At 55.8% G+C, this 18488-nt stretch overlaps 1 protein-coding gene across 2 annotated transcripts in view; it reads left to right on the plus strand.

Annotated features, from left to right (window-relative positions):
- Positions 1 to 3731: 3731 nt before the first annotated feature.
- RBPMS2 (RNA binding protein, mRNA processing factor 2) overlaps positions 3732 to 18488 on the plus strand; it is a 28722-nt gene continuing 13965 nt past the window's right edge. For both annotated transcript variants that reach the window (XR_013996459.1, XM_081100286.1), the window contains exon 1: positions 3732 to 4110. Coding sequence is in view for 1 of the 2 variants with exons in the window: in XM_081100286.1 (XP_080956412.1) it covers positions 4024 to 4110 (87 nt within the window). In the remaining variant the exon portion in view is untranslated. The remainder of the gene's footprint in view (positions 4111 to 18488) is intronic.

The following is an 18488-nucleotide window of genomic DNA, read 5'->3' on the forward strand; positions in this document are numbered from 1 at the left end:
TGCCCCAGATAACCCAGAGGCCCCAGGAATGGTCCAGTATCATTTCAGCGAAGGGTTATTGAACATCTACCACTGCAAATGCCCATCACTCATCAAGTTCTCTGCTGAAATGGAAAGGTGAGCCTGTATTCACTTAGCAAGGTTTGTGGATACTTCTCAGAGTCAGAGATTTTCACATCTGGTAGGTGAGACTGCAAGACGAGGTCTTCCCAGGCTCAAGAGGACACAGAGAAGGCCCTATGAGAGCATTTGGGAAGGGGTGTGGGTGGGGAAAGATCAGGAAGCTGGGGAAGGGAGGGGGGAACAGAAATGTGAGAAGCTCAGAGGTAATGGGAAGCCTGGCACCATGGAAGGAGGGGGCACTGAAGAGGTTGCTAGAGGCTGGGCTACCAGGTCAGAGTTGGAAGAGACTGAGTTAAAAGTTCTCACCCGCCAGGCAGTTGCTGGAGTTGTATACCCTGAACCAGGGGTGGGCAAACTTTTTGACTCGAGGGCCACAATGGGTTCTTAAACTGGACCGGAGGGCTGGAACAAAAGCATGGATGGAGTGTTTGTGTGAACTAATATAAATTCAAAGTAAACATCATTACATAAAAGGGTACGGTCTTTTTTTTTTTTTTAGTTTTATTCATTTCAAACAGGCCGGATCTGGCCCGTGGGCCGTAGTTTGCCCACGGCTGCCCTGAACTCTTCTCTCTAGCCCCATTTGCATCAACTGGATACTCACACCCGGGTGGGTGGGACCTTTGAGTTGACATAATCTCCCAATCCCTCTGGAGTCAGAGATTCTTCCATTTCAGGGGCTGTGGGGGATACGAGGAGGACTGACAGGTGCTGCCTCCAATATGCTTAAAGGCTGGCCACACATCCAGGAAGCTTTCTGAAGCAATAAGAATCCTCGTGTAAGGTGCTTCTCATGAAGGCAAAAGAGAATAAAACTGGAAAGAATGTAAATGTCTAATAACAAAAGATGTCAAATTGTGGCACATCGCCCTAGCCAGTCTGGCTCAGTGAAAGGGTTCCGGGTTCGATTCCAGTCAAGGACATATGCCTGGGTTGCGGGCTCAGTCGCCAGTAAAGGGCATGCAGGAGGCAGCCGATCAATGATTCTCTCTCATCACTGATGTTTCTCTCTCCCTTCCTCTGTGATATCAATAAAAAAAGTATATTAAAAAAATTATGGCACATCTCATGGGGGTTAACAATAATAAAAAATTATGACTGAATAATTTTAAGAAATGCTCATGACAAATTTAAGAAAAAGGGGGTTCTGAAACTATAGATCGCAAATTTTTGCACGGACAAAAAGATTAGAAGGAAATATTAATAAATTGCTCTCTAGATGGCAGATTGTTTCCTAAACTATTTTATAGCTTACAACTCTTCAACGATGTACATATATTGCTCTTATCATCAGAAAAGTAATAAATATTTAAAAATAATCATCAGCTTCATGTCACGGAAAAATACAGCAGTGGGGGTCAATTGTGGACTCTGTGTCCTTTGTCTCTTCGTTGGGCCTCAGCTTCCTCCTCTATAAAATGGGAACCTGAAGGGCAAGATGAGACGCCCTTCCTCTTTGAAAAATTCCAAACTAACTGAAGATACCGGAGTTTAGAAAACTGGCCAGGCTTCTCCTCCTGGCAGAAAAGGGAGCCGAACTGAAGCAGGAATTTGAGGGAAGTGAGGATTTGGATTGAGAAGGCCGGAAAAGCAGAGAGGAAAGAAAAAGGGAGGAGGAGGGAGAGGAGGAATAATCTCCATGGGACAAAGCTGGTGGTTCGCCAACTGGGAAGGTCTAGGGCAGGGGTGGGGGAGATGACGCTGGGTGGGCTGCGGCTTATGAAGGATGGTCTGGATGTCTCCGGACTCACAAGGTTGGCTCCACCTGGAGGTGCCAGAGGCTGGAAGTACCTAAAAACGTTTGGGTAAAGTGAAGCACTTCGCACGGAATGGCAGTGCCGGCTCCCTACAGGAGGCGGTTCCCCTCATACTGGAGCCTGAACCTAACGTTCACAATGAGGGCGGTGGGGAACCAGGGTGCTTCTGGCCTATCCACCAGCACATAGTAGGTGCTCAACCGTGATTTACTGGGAGAATGTGTCTTTGGGAAAGGCAATGCCTATTTCTAGGCCTCAATTACCCGACTGTGAAGTGGCAGGCTAGGAAGGAGATGAAGATTTGTTGTGGAGACTAAGTCAGGCACGTCTGTCGTAGGCGCCCCACTAGATACTCCCGGGTGGCCGCGCGAGCCTCACCTAGCAGGTCGGCTTACTGAGGCTCTGAAGGGTTGAGTCACCGGTCTAGGGTCGGGGATCCTCACTGGTCTGTGAGTGCCCCCCAACCGCACTCCACCGACGCCGCGCTCCGCGTCCAACATTAAAACGCAGGTGCGGCGACCAGGTTGGCCCGGGAAATTGAGCAGAAACTAGGAGCAGGGAGGCAAATCACGCCCGGCAACGCCGGATCCGGGCCAGGTCCCGCCGGTCTCTTCCGTCCCAACGGAGCCTCTGGCCGGGGTTCCCGGGGTCGCAGCTCGAGTTCAGAGCCAGGGGCGCCAGGGGCGCCAGGGAGGGCCAGCTCCACCGGCCTCGTGGCTGCTGCGCTTGAAGAGCACAGCGAGGTGGGGGGGCGGGTGGTACAGGGTGGCGGCAGGGGCCGGCCTCAGCCCCAGCGGGTTTTCAAAAGTCAGAGGAAAAGCCCTCCGAGGGCCGCGCCCTTGAGACGCGAGGAGGGGAGTCGCTGCCGCCGCGCCCCGGCCGCAGGCGGCTCTCCCTTCCCTGTGCCCCGGGCTCTGAATGGGAGGGGCAAGGTGTGTTCGTGTGGGGGGCTTGAGGCCGTGGTTAGAGAGCACCCAAAGCTGGAGGGTGGGAAGGGGAGGGCGCACGGAGCCTTCTCAGTCACGGGAGGTACCCCCTGCTGGAGCTTGTGACCATCCGGATCCCCAAGACTCGTCTCTCTGCCCAGAGTCCCAGCGGCGGCCGGGGTTGGGAAGGGAGCTGAGGTCTACGTCCCACCCTCGGGGCTGGAAGCCTGCGGCCAGAGAGGGGAAGCGATTTCCTCAAGGTCACGCAGCAAAACTGCGCCCAGCCGAGGCCAAAGCCCAGGTGTCCGCGCCCACCCCACGGCCCCGCCCTCCTCCCCAGAATCTGCCCCCCAAAGCAACCCCGAGCTCCTGGGAGAGCGGAGCGCGAGGGCCAGGTCTGGGCGCTGAATTTTGGGGTGCAATGGGTGCCCCGGGCCCTATGATCCCGGATCAGGGCATAAGCGGAGCCCACTTCCTGAAGCCGACGACTCAGGAGTCCAGCTGTGGGAGCTCCCCACGTGGGGTCGCCGGGGCGGAGATGCCGAGGGACGCAGGGGCGCCCGGCACCCAGCTCCACGGCCCGCGGGCTGGGAGAGCGCGGCCCCTTTAAGAAAGTTCGCCGGGCAAGTTCATCAAAGTTTAAAAACTTGTGGAGAAAGGAAAAGGGGAAAGATGGGAGCGGGAGAGACCACGAGAGCGAGGGGGAAAGCCCCGCCGGGGGCCAGCGCGCCGCGGCCCGGCCGGGGCGAGTCCTCAGTGGGCGGCGGCGATTGGCTGCGCGTTCCCCCGGAGACCGCGCGGAGGGCGGGGGGCTGGCCCGGCCCCAGCTGAGGCCGGTTCCGGCCCCCGCCCCCCGCCGCCGCCCGGCGCCCGCCCCCTCCCCCGGCGCCCGCCCCCCGCCGCCGCCGCCGCCGCGGGCGCACTCGGCGGTCGCAGTGAAAAGGCGGAGGCGGCGGCCACTACGGCTCGGCTCCAGTTCGCAGTGCCTCCCCCGCCGCACCCCCTCCCCGCCTCCCGCACCCGCCAAACTTGATGTGACCCCGGCCCGACGCGGCGGCCGCCCCTCTCACCGCCCCGCGCGCCCCCCACCGCCACCCCGCCCCGCACCCCCGGAGCGCACCGCTCACCGCGCCCCCTCCCACCTCCTCGCCGGGGCCGGCGCCGCTCTCGCCCTCCGCGTTCCCTTCCTCTCGTCACCCCTCCCACCCCCCCGCACCATGAGCAACCTGAAGCCGGACGACGAGCACAGCACCGGCACCGGCACCGGCACGGGCTCGGGCTCCGGCGGCACCCTGGAGGAGGAGGTGGGTCTGCGCCCCGGGACTGGTCGGGTGAAGTGCGCGCGGAGGTGGGCGGGAGAGAGGGCGCGCCGGGCCGGTCCGGCCATCGCTCCCGGAGCCTTCCCGCCGCTGCCCTTCGACCGGGGAGGAGCAGCCCGTGTCCGGCGGGCGGGGGCGCACGGCCTGGACTGCCCCGCCGGGCGGGCATTGTCTCCCCGCCCTCCGGGGCTTGGGGCGGGCTGTGCGCCGGCCGCGGTCCGTGCGTCCCGCGGTGGGCGAGCGGCACCACGGCCGCCCCACGCCTCCTGCCCGCGCGTCCCTAGTCCTCCGCTCTCGGCCCGACTGGCTGCTCTCCTCCCAGCGCCTCCCCGCAGGGCCCGGACTCCCACCTCGGCTGGAAGGAGCTGAGCGGGATTAGCGCGGCGGGCGGGCGGGCGGCACCGTCCCGTGCCCTCTCCACCCTGACCCCTCCCGTGACCTTGGAGGCCCGGGGCAGCCGCCGGCACCGTGGTTCACTAGAGCTGGTGGTGGTGGCGGGTGCACGGGCTTCCCTCACAGCCCCAGAACCGGGCTCTGGCGAAGAGGTCAGCCGGCAGTTAATTAGAGTTGGGAAGGCGATGCCTAAAGACACTTCCCAGTTGGCCTCCCTTCGGTTTTGCCCAGGCAGCCAAGCTAGGACCCCAGAGCTGGCCTGGATGGATTCCGAAAGCAGAGGCGACGTTATCTGGTCCGCCAGCCCTGTGCTAAGACTTGGGAGTATGAGGTGGCTTCGTGGAACCTCCAGCAGCTGGGTGGTTAATGGGATGGTGAAATCAGGGAGGATGTGGGGGGTGCGGTGGTGGATTTGGCTATCAGTGGATGGAGACAGGGGCTGGGCCACAAAGACAAAAACCGGTGTGGAAAGGGGACAGGGTTTGCAGCTCCCTTGAAGGGCCTGGGCCGCTGCTGTGTCACTCCAGGGCCGAGAGACCCTTCCTGCCCCACCCTGCCATGCTCTTGCCCAGGAAACCAAGGACCAGTTATCCATCCTGAGCTCCCTTCCCCTCGGTCTGGGGGAGAAACCGCAGAGTCCCTTGGTGGGGGCTGGTGTTGCTACCCCCTCCATTCCGGTGATGTTGCCGCTGGCCTGGCCGTGCTATAGGTTTGGTGCAGAATGGCGGCCACAGCCCACTGCTGGGCTGGGCTCCTCCAAGTGGGAGGGATGGTGGGAGGGTCACACTGCCGGCTCCCACTCTTAGCAACTCAGAGCCAGCTGCCAGCCCCAGTCTACCAATGGCATGACATCTTGAGAATCTAGGTCTAAATTCTGCTTTTTTTTGGAGGGTGGGGGTTGGGGGGAGGGAAGCGGGATACACACCTCTTCACTCTGAGTGTGGCAAGGGAGGCCCTGACATCGGCCCACTAGTGTGGTGTGGGCTCTAGTGTGGTGGGGTCGTTTTGGCTCCTGAAGGTCTTGTCCTCCTTGGATCTTGATGCCCACAGGTCTTGGCATTTCGGACCTTAACCCCATCCTGACTCCACCTGGTTGTTCAGAATCTCCCCCTTAGAGTTGGGGGAGGGTGACAGGGTTGCTGGTGTGTGGGGCCTCTGCTTGGCCTTCCGGTGGGCTGAAATTGAGGGAGAAAAGCTGTCTCCTACAAAGCTGGACAAGGACCCAGAATGCTACTTCTGCTATAGGGTTGACTTAAGCAGGGACCTCACGCTGCCCCAGAGGCTGGGCTAGCCCTCAGACCACCCCTTTGAGGTGGGAAGGGTGAACCATGTGGCCAGGCGAGTCTTGGAGAAACATTTCAGGTACGGGTCACTTTTTCTAAGTGCCTTTTCTGAGAGAGAGGGCAGACAGAATCCTCAAGAAGTGGAATCCTTGCTACTCCTTGGGGGTGGAGGTGGCCACAGCACTGTAAGAGGTCAGGGAGTCAGTGCAGCTGGTACTGGTGGAGGGCCCTGTTTAAAGATCTAAAACTGAGGGCTCTGGGGATCTCCTGGAGCCCAGTGTCTGTCTGGTCAGGTAAGCACAAGGATTGGCCCCCTTCCCTGATTAGCCTTCTGAACAGTGAGTGGGTGAAGAGCTTTCTTGCTGGGGTTCCATCTTACCTTGGTGGGTTGAGCTGGAACTGGACTCCTTCCCTTTAGCATAGATGCCCCCTAGGTGGTTAGTTCTGCTACCCCTAAGAGCCAGCCCCTAGGGAATCTGGGTTAGCAGCAGGGTTTACTCTCATGGCTGACCTACGCTGGCTCTCCCCAGCTGACTATGGAGGTTAACTAAAGCAACCCTAGAAAATCGAGGAATCCTACTTGGCCCACATAAGACCTCAATTCCTAAAGGTGTTAGATCACTGGAGAAGGGTGTATTTTCATGGTTCCAGGATGGGGTTTCAGTGGGGCTGCTCATCTTGGTGTAGCCTGGACTCTTGGACAACTGCTTTGTCTTTATTGCCTGGGCTCTCCCTGGTTGCTCACCTTACCCATGGGGGCTTCATCCACATCATAAATATTAGGTTCCTTTTCTGGACTAGGGTCAGGAATATAGATGAAAAATCACAGACTGGGGGGTGAGAAGGATTTGCCAGGAAGCGCCGGAATGTTGAATACAATGGTAGATAAAATAAGGGGATATCAGCAAGTGATAGGGTGGTGCCACTGAGAAGTTACGAGGTCTGCCCTCCCTGAGATGTGGCTGAGTAGGAGGTTGTTAGACCAGTGAGGGTGGGAAAGGCATTCCAAGAAGAGAGAATCCTATATAATGAAAGCCTAATGTGCAAATGGTCCCCTCAGGCGGTCCCCTGGCTATGACGTGCACTGACCACCAGGGGACGGTGCGGAACATGGTGGGCGTAGGTGATGTGGTTCTGGCAGGGGGTGGCAGTGGAGGTGCTGCCAGCCCTGATGGGCCCCGTTGAGAGCGGGATCGAGGCGGGATGATGGAGCAGGAGAGTGGGTGGCGCCAGGCCAAGGCGGGTGCAAGCAGGGCCTGATCGCCCCACAGACAGCAACCAGTGGCGGGTGGTGGGGCCGCTGCCCGGCTCCCAGGCACTGAGGGAGCCAGGTTGGGGGCCCGGCCCCAACTGATAGCCCTGCAGACTGCAACCAGCTGTGGTGGTGGGGGCTAGGGAGCAGGGGCCCTGGTCCCAATCGTTTGCCCCACAGGCGGGATGGTGGAGCAGGTGAGGGGGCAGCACCAGGCCAAGGCAGGGTGCCAGGCGGGGCTGTGAGGCTGGGGGCACGAGCTGGGGCCCAATCTCCATGGGCCACCCCGAGGGACCCCACCTGTGCACGAATTCATGCACTGGGCCTCTAGTAGCTTGTATAAAAGTGGAGGTTGATTGTGGAACCACATGGCTTGCTTGGATGATTACCAGAAGTTTGCCATGTTACAACATTATTGGGGGGCATATTATGCTCATGCAACCTTCGGGGGACATTGGTATTTTTCTGCCTCTAGGGAAGGAGATGTGTTAGAAGCATTGATACCCTTTGAAAGCTCAGGAGAGCAAGGAGGAATTAAGCGGAGGGTCTGAAGGGAAAGAGCTAAGTGTCATTCTCAATACTCTATACCAGGCAGGTCATGCCTGGTGTCCAAGCTCTAGAAGGTGAGGTAATACGGCGTATGAAGCCTGCTCAGGACTGGCTTGCAATGCTGCTCAACCTCAGACCCAAACATGTCCTGTTTTAGGGATTCTTGAGGGATGGCGAGGTGGTACAGTGTTTATGGGGAGGGGTGTGTGTGGTTTGTAAACATTCTGTTTTGAAAATGGAGACTTTACTTTCATAATACAAGGTAATACTAAGTTATAGTAATTAGTCATTGGGGGCCCCCTAAGGGAAGGGTAGAATTTGGAATCTTGGGTTGGGGGGGCGGATGTTTGAGTTTCCAAAAGTTAAAGACTTTTTTGTTGTTGTTTTCTTAGTTAAAGACATTTTTATGTTAGCCTGATGGTAAACTATGGAAAGACCGATTAATGGCAGCTAAGGGGGTGACAGTTTGACTTGGCCTTGGTCTCTTGCTGTCCTCTCACCCTCATCTTGTCCGTTGTGTTTACTATAGCTGGGTCCAGGCCTGGTACCCCTGGGTCCATTATGTGTCCACCAGCGGTCTCTTAAGAGCCAGCCACACCCCTAGCCCCTGGCAGGACATCCAGGGTTAGCACTTGAGGTGAGTGTGAAGGAATTCTGGGTCCAGCGTGCACTTGGGCACCTCCCTGTTTTTTTTTCTCTGCCATCAAAAGCATTTGACAGAATCTGGGACTGCTTGGTGCTCTGTCTGCCGGCTTTTATTAGTTTAAGGCAGCGGTTCTCAGCCTGTGGGTCGTGATCCCTTTGGTGGTCAAACGACCCTTTCACAGGGGTCGCCTAAGACCATCCTGCATATCAGATATTTACATTACGATTCATAACAGTAGCAACATTACAGTTATGAAGTAGCAACGAAAATAATTTTATGGTTGAATCACAACATGGAACCGTGTTTAAAGGGCCAGAAGGTTGAGAACCACTGGTTTAAGGGAAGGGAGGCATCCATGCGTCTGGGCTTTTACCTGGAAACAGGGCCCAGGCAATGGATTCAGGCAGATTCCAGTAGATCAGGGTCTTCTCCTTCCTGGGTGTTATGGATGTGTCGCCTCCGCTCAAATAACCTATGGGAAAGGCTGTTCTAATAATAGTGAGCCCGTATATGGTGTTTGTGCCAGGCATTGCTCTAAGCACTTTACCATTTGAACTCCTCCAACTCTTACCACAGCCTGTGAATTACTTACATCATCATCACCATTTCATAAACGAGGAGTGGACACAGAGGTTAGATAACTCGCACGCAGCCAGTGAGTGGGTGAGTTGGGATTTGAACCCAGCGTTGCTGTTCACCACACTATACCTGCTGTTCTGTTGTTAGGGCTTTTGGTGAGACTTGGGGGCAGGGGGAGAAAAGGTCTTGCAACTCAAGCTTTTGAAGCCTGAGCTTTGGGTGATGCCAGGGTCTCAATAGAAGCTCAGAGACTGGCCCCAGGCTAGCGCCCTTTGGCCTCGTGGCATCCCCAGGCTGGGTGAGGGGAGCTGTCGGCCCCTGCAGGAGGAATGTTTTATCACAGATAGTGTTTAGAATTGCCATCTCATGACAATAAAAACCAGGCCAAGTCATTTCTATTTTTCAGTTCTCTGCAGACAGTATGCTCTCCTGTGGCCTGTGCCAGGGCTGACTGTCTTCATGCACCCTTGGTACTCTGCGACTTCAGGCATCTTAACTAAAGAAACCATGCTTGCTCTAAAGTGACTGCCTGCCCGTTGGGAGTGGGGGACACACACACTCTTGGCTTTCCTTATCTTCTCCTTCCCTAAACACATCCAGCCAGCCTAGTTTGCCCCCCCCTCCCCTCCCCCAGTAAGAACCTGCTTCTAAATCTCATTCAGTGTTTGCACATCTGACTTCTCATCCCCATCTTCAGTGGGCAGCTGGTGACCACTGTAAATAGAGGCAAGGCATGAACCTGCCGGATGCTGAGCCTTTTGCTCGCATGCTTTCCCCTGGACCTCCAGGCAGTCCTGAGAGGTGGAGAAGAGGAGGAGCCTTCCTGCCTGCCCTGACCACTGCACGCCTGGTCAAGGGCCACCACCTCTCGTTATTCAGAGCTGAAGGAGAGCGCTAGAGTTCCCCCGCCAGCCCCTGACCGTGGCTGCCTCAGAAGGGTCCTCGCGCCCCTGGCAAAGCCGCGAGGCGGTGGCAGGGCCCATCCGCCATACTTCAGGAACCATGCTGCTGTGAGGCGGGAGCTGTAGACAAGAGGCTTCATATGCCAGAACCCCTGTCTGTTTGCCCAGCACAGGCTCTTTGGCTTTCTGCTGCTTCCTCTATTCTACCCTTGGATGGAAAGAGTAAGGTTGTCTCCAAGATGTGCCGAGGCCAGACCGGTGGCAGTTCTGGTGGGTCCTCCTTTCCTGAAGACAGTCCACTGGTGGACCCATGTGTGCAGGGGGTTCTGTAGTATCACAGGGGATGTGTGTAATGCGAGGGTCAGCCTAGGCCCATCTGCCATGGCCTTTAGTCATTTATGGCTGGCTGAGCAGAAGCTTGTGGCTGTCACAAGTCATCAAGGCCGCCTGCCTATTGGACTCCCAGGGAGGCAGGGGAGGGCCTGACCGGGACCAGGCATGGGATGCGTGTCTGCAGTATCGAGCTCCTCTTGGGCAGAGCCGACCTCTCCCTCCCAAATGGGTCTGGGCTTTTACCTGGATGGGGGTGGGGGTTCAGGAGAGGTTACTGGAATAGCGCCTGAAGCCATTTTTGAGAACCCTTGTCGCTGTGAAGGCTGAGAACTGCCCAGACTGGCCCCTGTCCTCGGTGGATAGTTGTCATATCCAGGCACAGCTGGGAATGGAGGGATCCTGATGTATTTGTGACAGGGGGGCTCCGGCCAGAATGCAGCTTCCATCCCTGAACAGAGACCCTCTCTCAACAGGAGCATTACATTAGGAAACATCTCTTGTCAGGCATCATCTGCCTGAGTCAGATGATGGGCAGTGTGTTGGGCTTAGTGCTGTGTTCCCAGTACGGCCTGTTCACACTCAAATAACATCACATGGTGTAAGGGTTGGAGGTATTGATTTTGGAGCTGGGGGTGGGGTATAAGATTCCTTTAGGCCAAAGCTTTGAATCTGCGGGGTGGTGTGTGACAATGGTGCCAAGTACAGGGGACAAGCAGTAGATCTGCATTGGCTAACCACACAGCACCAGGAAGGATGGGAGGTGTATGGTGCAGAAGGGGAGGGAGCCTCACCCATGGGCCCTCCATTCTGAAAGCCCTGTGAGTCTGCCCCTCGGAAAGCCTTGGACCCTGGCTCTGTCTGGAACCAAATGGAAAGCAGGTGCCTGGACATAGCAGCGAGTCATCTGCATGGCGCAGTTCATGCTGTTTGGTCTGGTTCCCTAGATGAGGTGTAGGCTGGTGCTCACAATCAGCTCTGACCAAGTGTGCTTCTAAGACGGTAAGCCTGTTCCTGGAGCTAGAATTAGCTTGGGGTGTGAGGTCTGAAGTCTTCTTATTGAACACTATACAAGCCAGCCCAAAATATATATATATATATATATATATATATATATATATATATATATATATATATATACATGCCCTCCCTTTAGAGAACTTCTTACCATCCCAGCTTAGTTCCCCACTCCTACACACACACACACACACGCACACGCACACGCACACAGTCCTGGACACATTGCAGGCTATAGGGGAAGACCCCCAACTTCCCAGGCCACTTGGACTTGATCCCTAGCCCTGCCACTGGCTGGCCAGGCATGTAATCCCTGAGCGGGTTTCTCCATCTATGAAATGGGCCAGCACTGTGCTGCCTATCACATGGAAGGACTGCCAGGCTCACGCGCCAATGGTAAGCGTGAAAAAACTAGAAGCCATAACGTGCTGCCCAGATGGGGCCTGAGAGCCAAGCCCTGATAATGAGTGATTTGGGCTGTAATTAGCAGGGGCAGGTCCTAAGCCTGGGACTTCACGCCAGATCTGGCTGTTCAATGGCATTGTCGGCATCCTGGCCCAGAGCTCCTTGGAGGAAACAAGGGAGCATTGGGGCTCTGGGAGCGTGTGCGTCTGGGTTCCCGTTCTCTGTCTGGCTGTATCTGCTTGCTCTTTGGTCCTATGCTGTGTTCAGCCCTTATAAGTCCTGGATCTGCGGGCCATGTCGCCACATTCCATCCACCTCTCGTCAAGTGGCCTCGCTCAGAGGGACTTCTTTCCCTCGGGAGGGGTAGGAGCGACCTGCCAGTGCCAAGCTTAAGCGTGGAACCCAAGCAGAACCCAGCCCCCACCCTACCCCCTACACACACACACACACACACACACACACACTCAAAAGAAAAATCCTGGCCACAAGATCTCCGCTTGGGAGGGTGTGACTGCTCTGAGCTTTCTGTTAGGCAACCCCAATATTGCTCCAGCAGGGACCCCTCTCAAACCCTCAGGCTCAACTTGGCCAGGGCCTGGCTTCTGACTTCTGCTCTCCTACCCTCTCCTTCTCTAGCCCCCTCATCACTACTTCCTTTGTTTCCTTGTGGACAGAAGGAACGTGTTCAAACTCTGAGCCAGTGGAGGACACCTGCTTCCCTGGTATCTTAGAAGGCGGAGTGTGAAGGACCTGAGGCTAGTCCACCCCTCTCCTGTGTTGCCCAGGCCGTGGGGAAGGCCTGACTGGCTGGGCTGGGACTCCAACCCAAGCTCCCCGGCAGTTGGTTTGAGGCTCTTTTTCTTTTGTGTGCATGTCTGGTCAGCAGTTGTTTGCTGAGCCGGAGGCTGAACCTGAGTCCCCTGTCTTGGTTCTCAGTGGGGTCTCTGTCCCTTGGCGAAGCCAGAGCTGGGTGTGATGAGGGCTAGTACAAGTTCAAAAAGGATCTTCACTGCCTTTATATCGGGAAAGCTGTAATCTGTATACAGTGCAGGCTGCAGCCCATAAGCCCCTGGGAACTGGCTGGCGGGGGCGGGGTGGCCTGGTTGAGGCTTCCTGGAGCTACAAGAGCCCAGCTGTCCTGTCCCAGGTGTTCGAGGGGCTTCCCACCCCCGCCTCCCCTAGTGAATGGGGCACCAGGCTACACTCAGTGGCTGGGAGTTGGCCGTCTGGCAGTTTTCCCCTTGACCTCCCTCTCATTCACTCTGTTCGGATTAACCGTGGATCATCCACTGGGGCCCCCAATCAGCCTTCTGTGAGGAGCTGTTTCTGCTCTCTTCACTCAGAAGCTGAAGGCCATCTACCTATTCCTGGGTGCCCACGACTGACCCCACTGGGCTCTGAGTGGGTTGGTGGTGTGAAATCGTCGTGTGCAGAAGAGCTTTGACTCCTGAGCACCTGGGGACACTGGGTCTGCTTCTGATGTGCTCGGTGACCGTGAGCAGCTCGTTGGACCCCAGGGCCTTGGTTTCCTCATCTAAAAATAAGGTTTCTTCAGCTCAAATATTCAGCATTTCAGTTGCTGCTGAGGGCTGGGAGCTGGGGAAGGATGTGGGAGGGGCTTATGAGAGGCTTGTTTTTCCCTTTTTGGATTCCACCCCCCTTCCCGAAGTGGTGTTTTCCATCCAGATGACACCGGGAGAGCTCCTCAGCAGCCAGTAGGCGGGGATTCAGAGCAAGCGCATTGCTTGAACGTTTTGATGGAGTGGACAGTTAGAACAGTTTTTCCTTCCCGGGCTGAATTCTAACTTTCAGAGGTGCTAAGGGATGGCTGCAAAGAATCAATGTTCAAATATCGTCTTTATTTCTTTGGTAGAATGTTTCTATTGCCTTAGTCGAGTTTCCCGAGTGTGTCTTTCCCTGAACCCTAGCTGGTGGGACAGGGATTTGCCTAGAAGGCAGGAGTCTGTCTTCCAGAGGAGGGCGCTCCTGGTGGACCTGTGGCATTTATTTGGGAGTCGCGTGGGGGAAGCGCGGGAGTGGCCCTGCTGTTTTCCTGCTTTAGCATCCTTTGTGGAGAAAGGTGTGCCCTCCAGGCAGGTGGACCTGAAGTCCAGGCTGCTATCTTGGAGGGGTTACCAGGCCAAGGTAGGAAGAAGGCTGTGGTGCCCTTCAGAGTCAAAAGATAAGAGGGTCTCCTATCCAGGGGCATACCACTGGTTTCGAAAGCCGTGTCCAACCTTCCCATCTCTAATCAAAGCTGGACGGGGGGAGCCTCTGGGCCACAATACCCTCCTGCCGCCCTTCACTGGGACGTTGCGTGTTCAATGCCGAGTATGAAGGAGGTCTTCTGTGTCCAGAGGCTAGAGCTACTGAGCCCTCAGCATCAGGCATGTCCTTCCCCTGGCAGAGGAGGGCACACATCTGGTAAGAGCAGAGTGGCCAGACCCTTGCCTGGCCTCTGGCTGAGTGGGAGGGCTCTGAGGCCCCATTGACCCCGTACCCCAGTCCCGTTCCACACAGGGGCTTTCTCTGTAGAACACCCACCTCCTCCTGCTCCCCTGCCAGCCCCTTCCCTTAATTCCTGCAGGGTCCCCTGTGAGCTTGGCCCGAGACCTGAGCAGCCCCTGTCGAGGATGCCGGCCTGACCTGGGGACACCTGAGTGACAGGTCTGCCCATCAGAGTGTGCAGAGGCCAGAGAGCTGTCCCCCTGGGCAGAGCGAAATGGATCGAAGTCCTGTCTGGAAGCTTTGCCCACAGAAGCTTGACTGTGCTGCGAGGCTCATGCCTTGGGTGTGTTATCACCTTGCTCCTGAAGGCTTTGGTTTCATTTCATTTTTATCTGAAGATCTTTAAGCAGGTTTCAGTTTGTCTGATAGAAGAACACGACTGACACATAGACATGAATGAGTTTATCAGGGCTGCTTCTTCCTACTTCTCTTTTCCCTGCGAAACACTAAGCTGTGCCTCTGGGCTGGAGAGGGCTGCCGAGAGGAGAGGAAAACCTAGATGATGACCTGCAGTCCCCTGCCTGTCACGAAGGAAAGGACTGGGCAGCCCGGGAGCCTGGGTCCTCTGTCTTGCTGGGCTTAGAAAGAGCAGTTGAGAGGCTCCTTGTGGGAGGGGACATCCCCATCCCAGGGGCCTCAAGAACAAGGCTGTGGCCGAAACCGGTTTGGCTCAGTGGATAGAGCGTCGGCCTACGGACTGAAAGGTCCCAGGCTCGATTCCGGTCAAGGGCATGTACCTGGGTTGCGGGCACATCCCCAGTGGGAAATGTGCAGGAGGCAGCTGATCGATGTTTCTCTCTCATCGATGTTTCTAACTCTCTAACTCTCTCCCTTCCTCTCTGTAAAAAATCAATAAAATATATTAAAAAAAAAAAAAAAGAACAAAAAAAAAGAACAAGGCTGTGGATGGGGGACCACCCTTTCCTGTGCCTCTCAGGTACTGCCCTTTTTCCCCTCCCTGAAGCACTGGGGGTGAGATTCAGGGACCACTGGTAGAGGAGGTGAGGAGTGGTCAAGAGGTGAACCCTTAGGGAACCCTTAGGCACCCCAGGTCCAGCACCAGCTGGAGGGAAAGAGCCCAGGAACCCACAGCAGAGACCTACCAGCCCCAGGAAGTCTGCTAACCAGTGATAGCCTGTGGGCTTACCCAAGGGGCTGGACTCCCCTGCCCCCTCACTCCCAGCAACTTCAGAGGAAGATGGGCAGCAGGACTTGCAGAAGGAAAGAGCTGCCTCTGGAGCCCCCAAAGCCTTGCTGGACAGGTGCCCAGATGTGCCAAAAGGCCAGTTGGCTCCCCTCAGTGGCCTGGTGCTGGCTGAGACCTCCAGCAAGGTTGAGTCTGCTCCCAACCGCCATGAGGGCCACACAGCCGTGCCTGTGATGTCCTGTGTCTCGGGACACCTCTCTGGCCAAGTTCTTTGTCCGTGTGAAATGTGGTGCCTCCAGTGGGTTCCGTCTGAGGAGCTGTTCCTCAGCAAGTTTCTCCTTTCACTGACTTCTAAGGATTCTCCATTTCTCCCCCAGTCTTCGCTCTACCCCATCCCAAACATATCTCCTTGTGCTTAGGACATGGCTGTGGTCTGGCACTGTCTGCTCATACCTGCCACTAAAGATGACCATTTTAAAAATATATATATATTTTTATTGATTTCAGAGAAAAAAGAAGAGGGAGAGAGAGAAACATCAATGATGAGAGAGAATCATTGATTGGCTGCCTTCTGCAGGCCCCCCACTGGAGATCGAGCCCACAACCCCAGGCATGTGCCCTGAGCGGAAATTGAGCCGTGACCTCCTGGTTTATAGATCGACTCTCAACCACTGAGCCACCCTGGCCAGGCGAAGATGGCCATTTGAAAAGGGCTGTGGTTGCTTTCCATGTTTCAGGATGGAAAGGATATGATCCCTTGGGTTGTGTGGGCACTTCTGGAGAAGGGCTGAGGTCCAGAAGGAGAAGGGCCAGGTAAACGAGTGTGGTAACTTCTAGTACCTGGGATTGTGGGAACCGTCCCTTATGCTCCCCTCAAATACTGAAAACACTTTGTGTTGAATTCTTTTTTTTTATATATATATATATTTTTATTGATTTCAGATAGGAGGGGAGAGGGATAGAGAGATAGAAACATCAAATGAGAGAGGATCATTGATTGGCTGCCTCCTGCACGCCCCCAACTAGGGATCGAGCCCACAACCTGGGCATGTGTCCTTGACCGGAATCGAACCTGGGACCCTTCAGTCCTCAGTCCGACGCTCTATCCACTGAGCCAAACCAGTCAGGGCTGTGTTGAATTCTTTTTTTTTTTTTTTAATATATTTTATTGATTTTTTATAGAGAGGAAGGGAGAGAGATAGAGAGTTAGAAACATCGATGAGAGAGAATCATCGGTCAGCTGCCTCCTGCACATCTCCTACTGGGGATATGCCCGCAACCCAGGTACATGCCCTTGACCGGAATCGAACCTGGGACCTCTCAGTCCGCAGGCCGATGCTCTATCCACTGAGCCAAACCGGTTTCGGCAAATTCTTATAATAAATTTGTGGAATAGGCAGGACATGGGCTCTCTGGTTGGTCTTTTCATCTTGGCATCAACCAGCTGTTGGTGTCTGCACCCACCTTATGATGAACATTGGGCCCTGTGAGGCTGGCCCCAGCAAGTGGCATGGGAGTGGTCTCCAAGGCTGGCCTGGGACACGGGACTAGTCGACCAGGCCTTGGAGAAGTAACTGCATGTCTCTGTTCCAGCCGTCCCTAAAGGATCCTGACTATGCAGTCACCTTGCTTTGTTACCTTCCTTTTCTGAGCCTCAGTTTCCTCATCTGTAAAATGAGGGTGTTGTAGTTCATCTCCATTGTGCCTTCACCTCAAATATTACCTCCCTGGGAAAGAGGAAAAGGAGCCAGTGACCACCTAAGATTGTCTTATCCATGTTGCCAGCTCACCCATGTTGCCAGCTCTAGCAGACCCGACCCCGCCTCACTAGGCACTTATATGTAAAAGGCTTGGGGTACCTGATAGTGAGGTGGACGTGCAGTTTGTTGAGCCTCCCAAGTGCCAGTCACGGAGTGAGGCGAACCGTTCATCCTGGAGGTAGGTGGTATCCGTGTTGTACAGATAAACAGCTTTGGAGGCAGGAGGCATCTTCCCCGAGCCAAGCCTTAAGCTGGGGTGCACACAGCGGCCTAACTGAAGCCTGTTGTGTTTGCCATTTATGGCATTACTCTGCCACGCTGGGCCACCCATCTCTCGGGCTGGGAGTTCCTTTGGAAGGACCGAGGCGGGTGGAGACAGTGCAGGTGCTGAGGCCTGGCTCTGGGAACTTTGGAGGGCAGGAAAGTTTTGAGACGTGGCTCCCTTCTGTGCGGTTTTAGAGTCCAGGATGAACTCAGACGGGTGGAAACGATGTGAGGCAGGGGGTTCTGAGGGCCCCGTAGGACTTCAGAGGAAGGGAGGGGAAGTGAGGAAGTAGAGGGATGTGAGGGGTGGGTGCTCTTCAGTCAAGGAACTGGGGAGGGGTGGCCCGAGAGGCAGCACGGGCAGCTGCCTTTGGAGCGCATGGAGCTTGCCGGGGACCCGGAGGAGATGGGCTGTGGCAGGACCAGAGGGAGTTGAAGCCGAAAGGCAGAGGCGTGGGCTCTGGAACCTCTTCTGTCAGCGTGGGGCTGAGCTCATGCCCCCTCGACCTTGCTTCGCCAGTTTCTTCTTCTGCCTACTGCTCCGGCTTTGCTGTCATCCTAAACGAGTCCCCAAGGAAGGGCTTCCGAATGGATGTGTGGCAGTACTTTCCCTACAGGAGGCTAACAAGGCCACCCCCGTGCCACTCCGTCTGTCCCCACAGCCGGACGGATTGCTGGTGGCACCGAAGACGGAGTCAGGGTGCCTGGGTGACCTAAGCTGCATGAGGCCCTTTGGGCCTCAGTTTCCCTGTCTGCACAGAGGGTAGTCAGGGATCCCGGTGGCTACGATCAAGTAAGAACCTGAGGGAATCGCCAGGCCAGGTTTCCTGTGACCTAACCTCCCAGGCTTTGATATCCCAGCAAAGGGTCTGTGGCCTGGCAGACAGGGACCCGCCGCTGCCTCCGTAACTGCCTTGGTCTCCTTTTGTTGCTGAGAGGGGGCCAGGGACAGGACGGGAGCGATACTGTGGCCTTGTGAACACTTCAGAACCTACATGATGGAAACCAGAAGAAAAAGGCTGGAAACATCCGGCCCAGAGGGAAGGCTGGAAACCGGGATCTGAGCTGGGAAGGAGGGAAAGATCCCTCATCCTCCCCTCCCCCGCCCAGCAGGAAGCTTGGTGCTGAGAACTTGCTATTTAAGGGGGCCTCTGGGGAGGTCTGGCCAGAAAGGAGCCATTTGAGGAAGGGTTTAAAATTAGCCGGGGTGAAATGGGTGGCCCCTGGGGAGAACGGAGGCAGAGGTTTCTGTGGGGTGGCTCTGGTTCTGCATCTTTGACCCAAACAAAGCCCCCTCCATCCCAGAGAGGGGGAGAAACAGGGCCCTG

The sequence above is a fragment of the Myotis nattereri genome (genome assembly GCF_964212035.1).
Source record: "Myotis nattereri genome assembly, chromosome: 1".
NCBI lineage: Eukaryota > Metazoa > Chordata > Mammalia > Chiroptera > Vespertilionidae > Myotis > Myotis nattereri.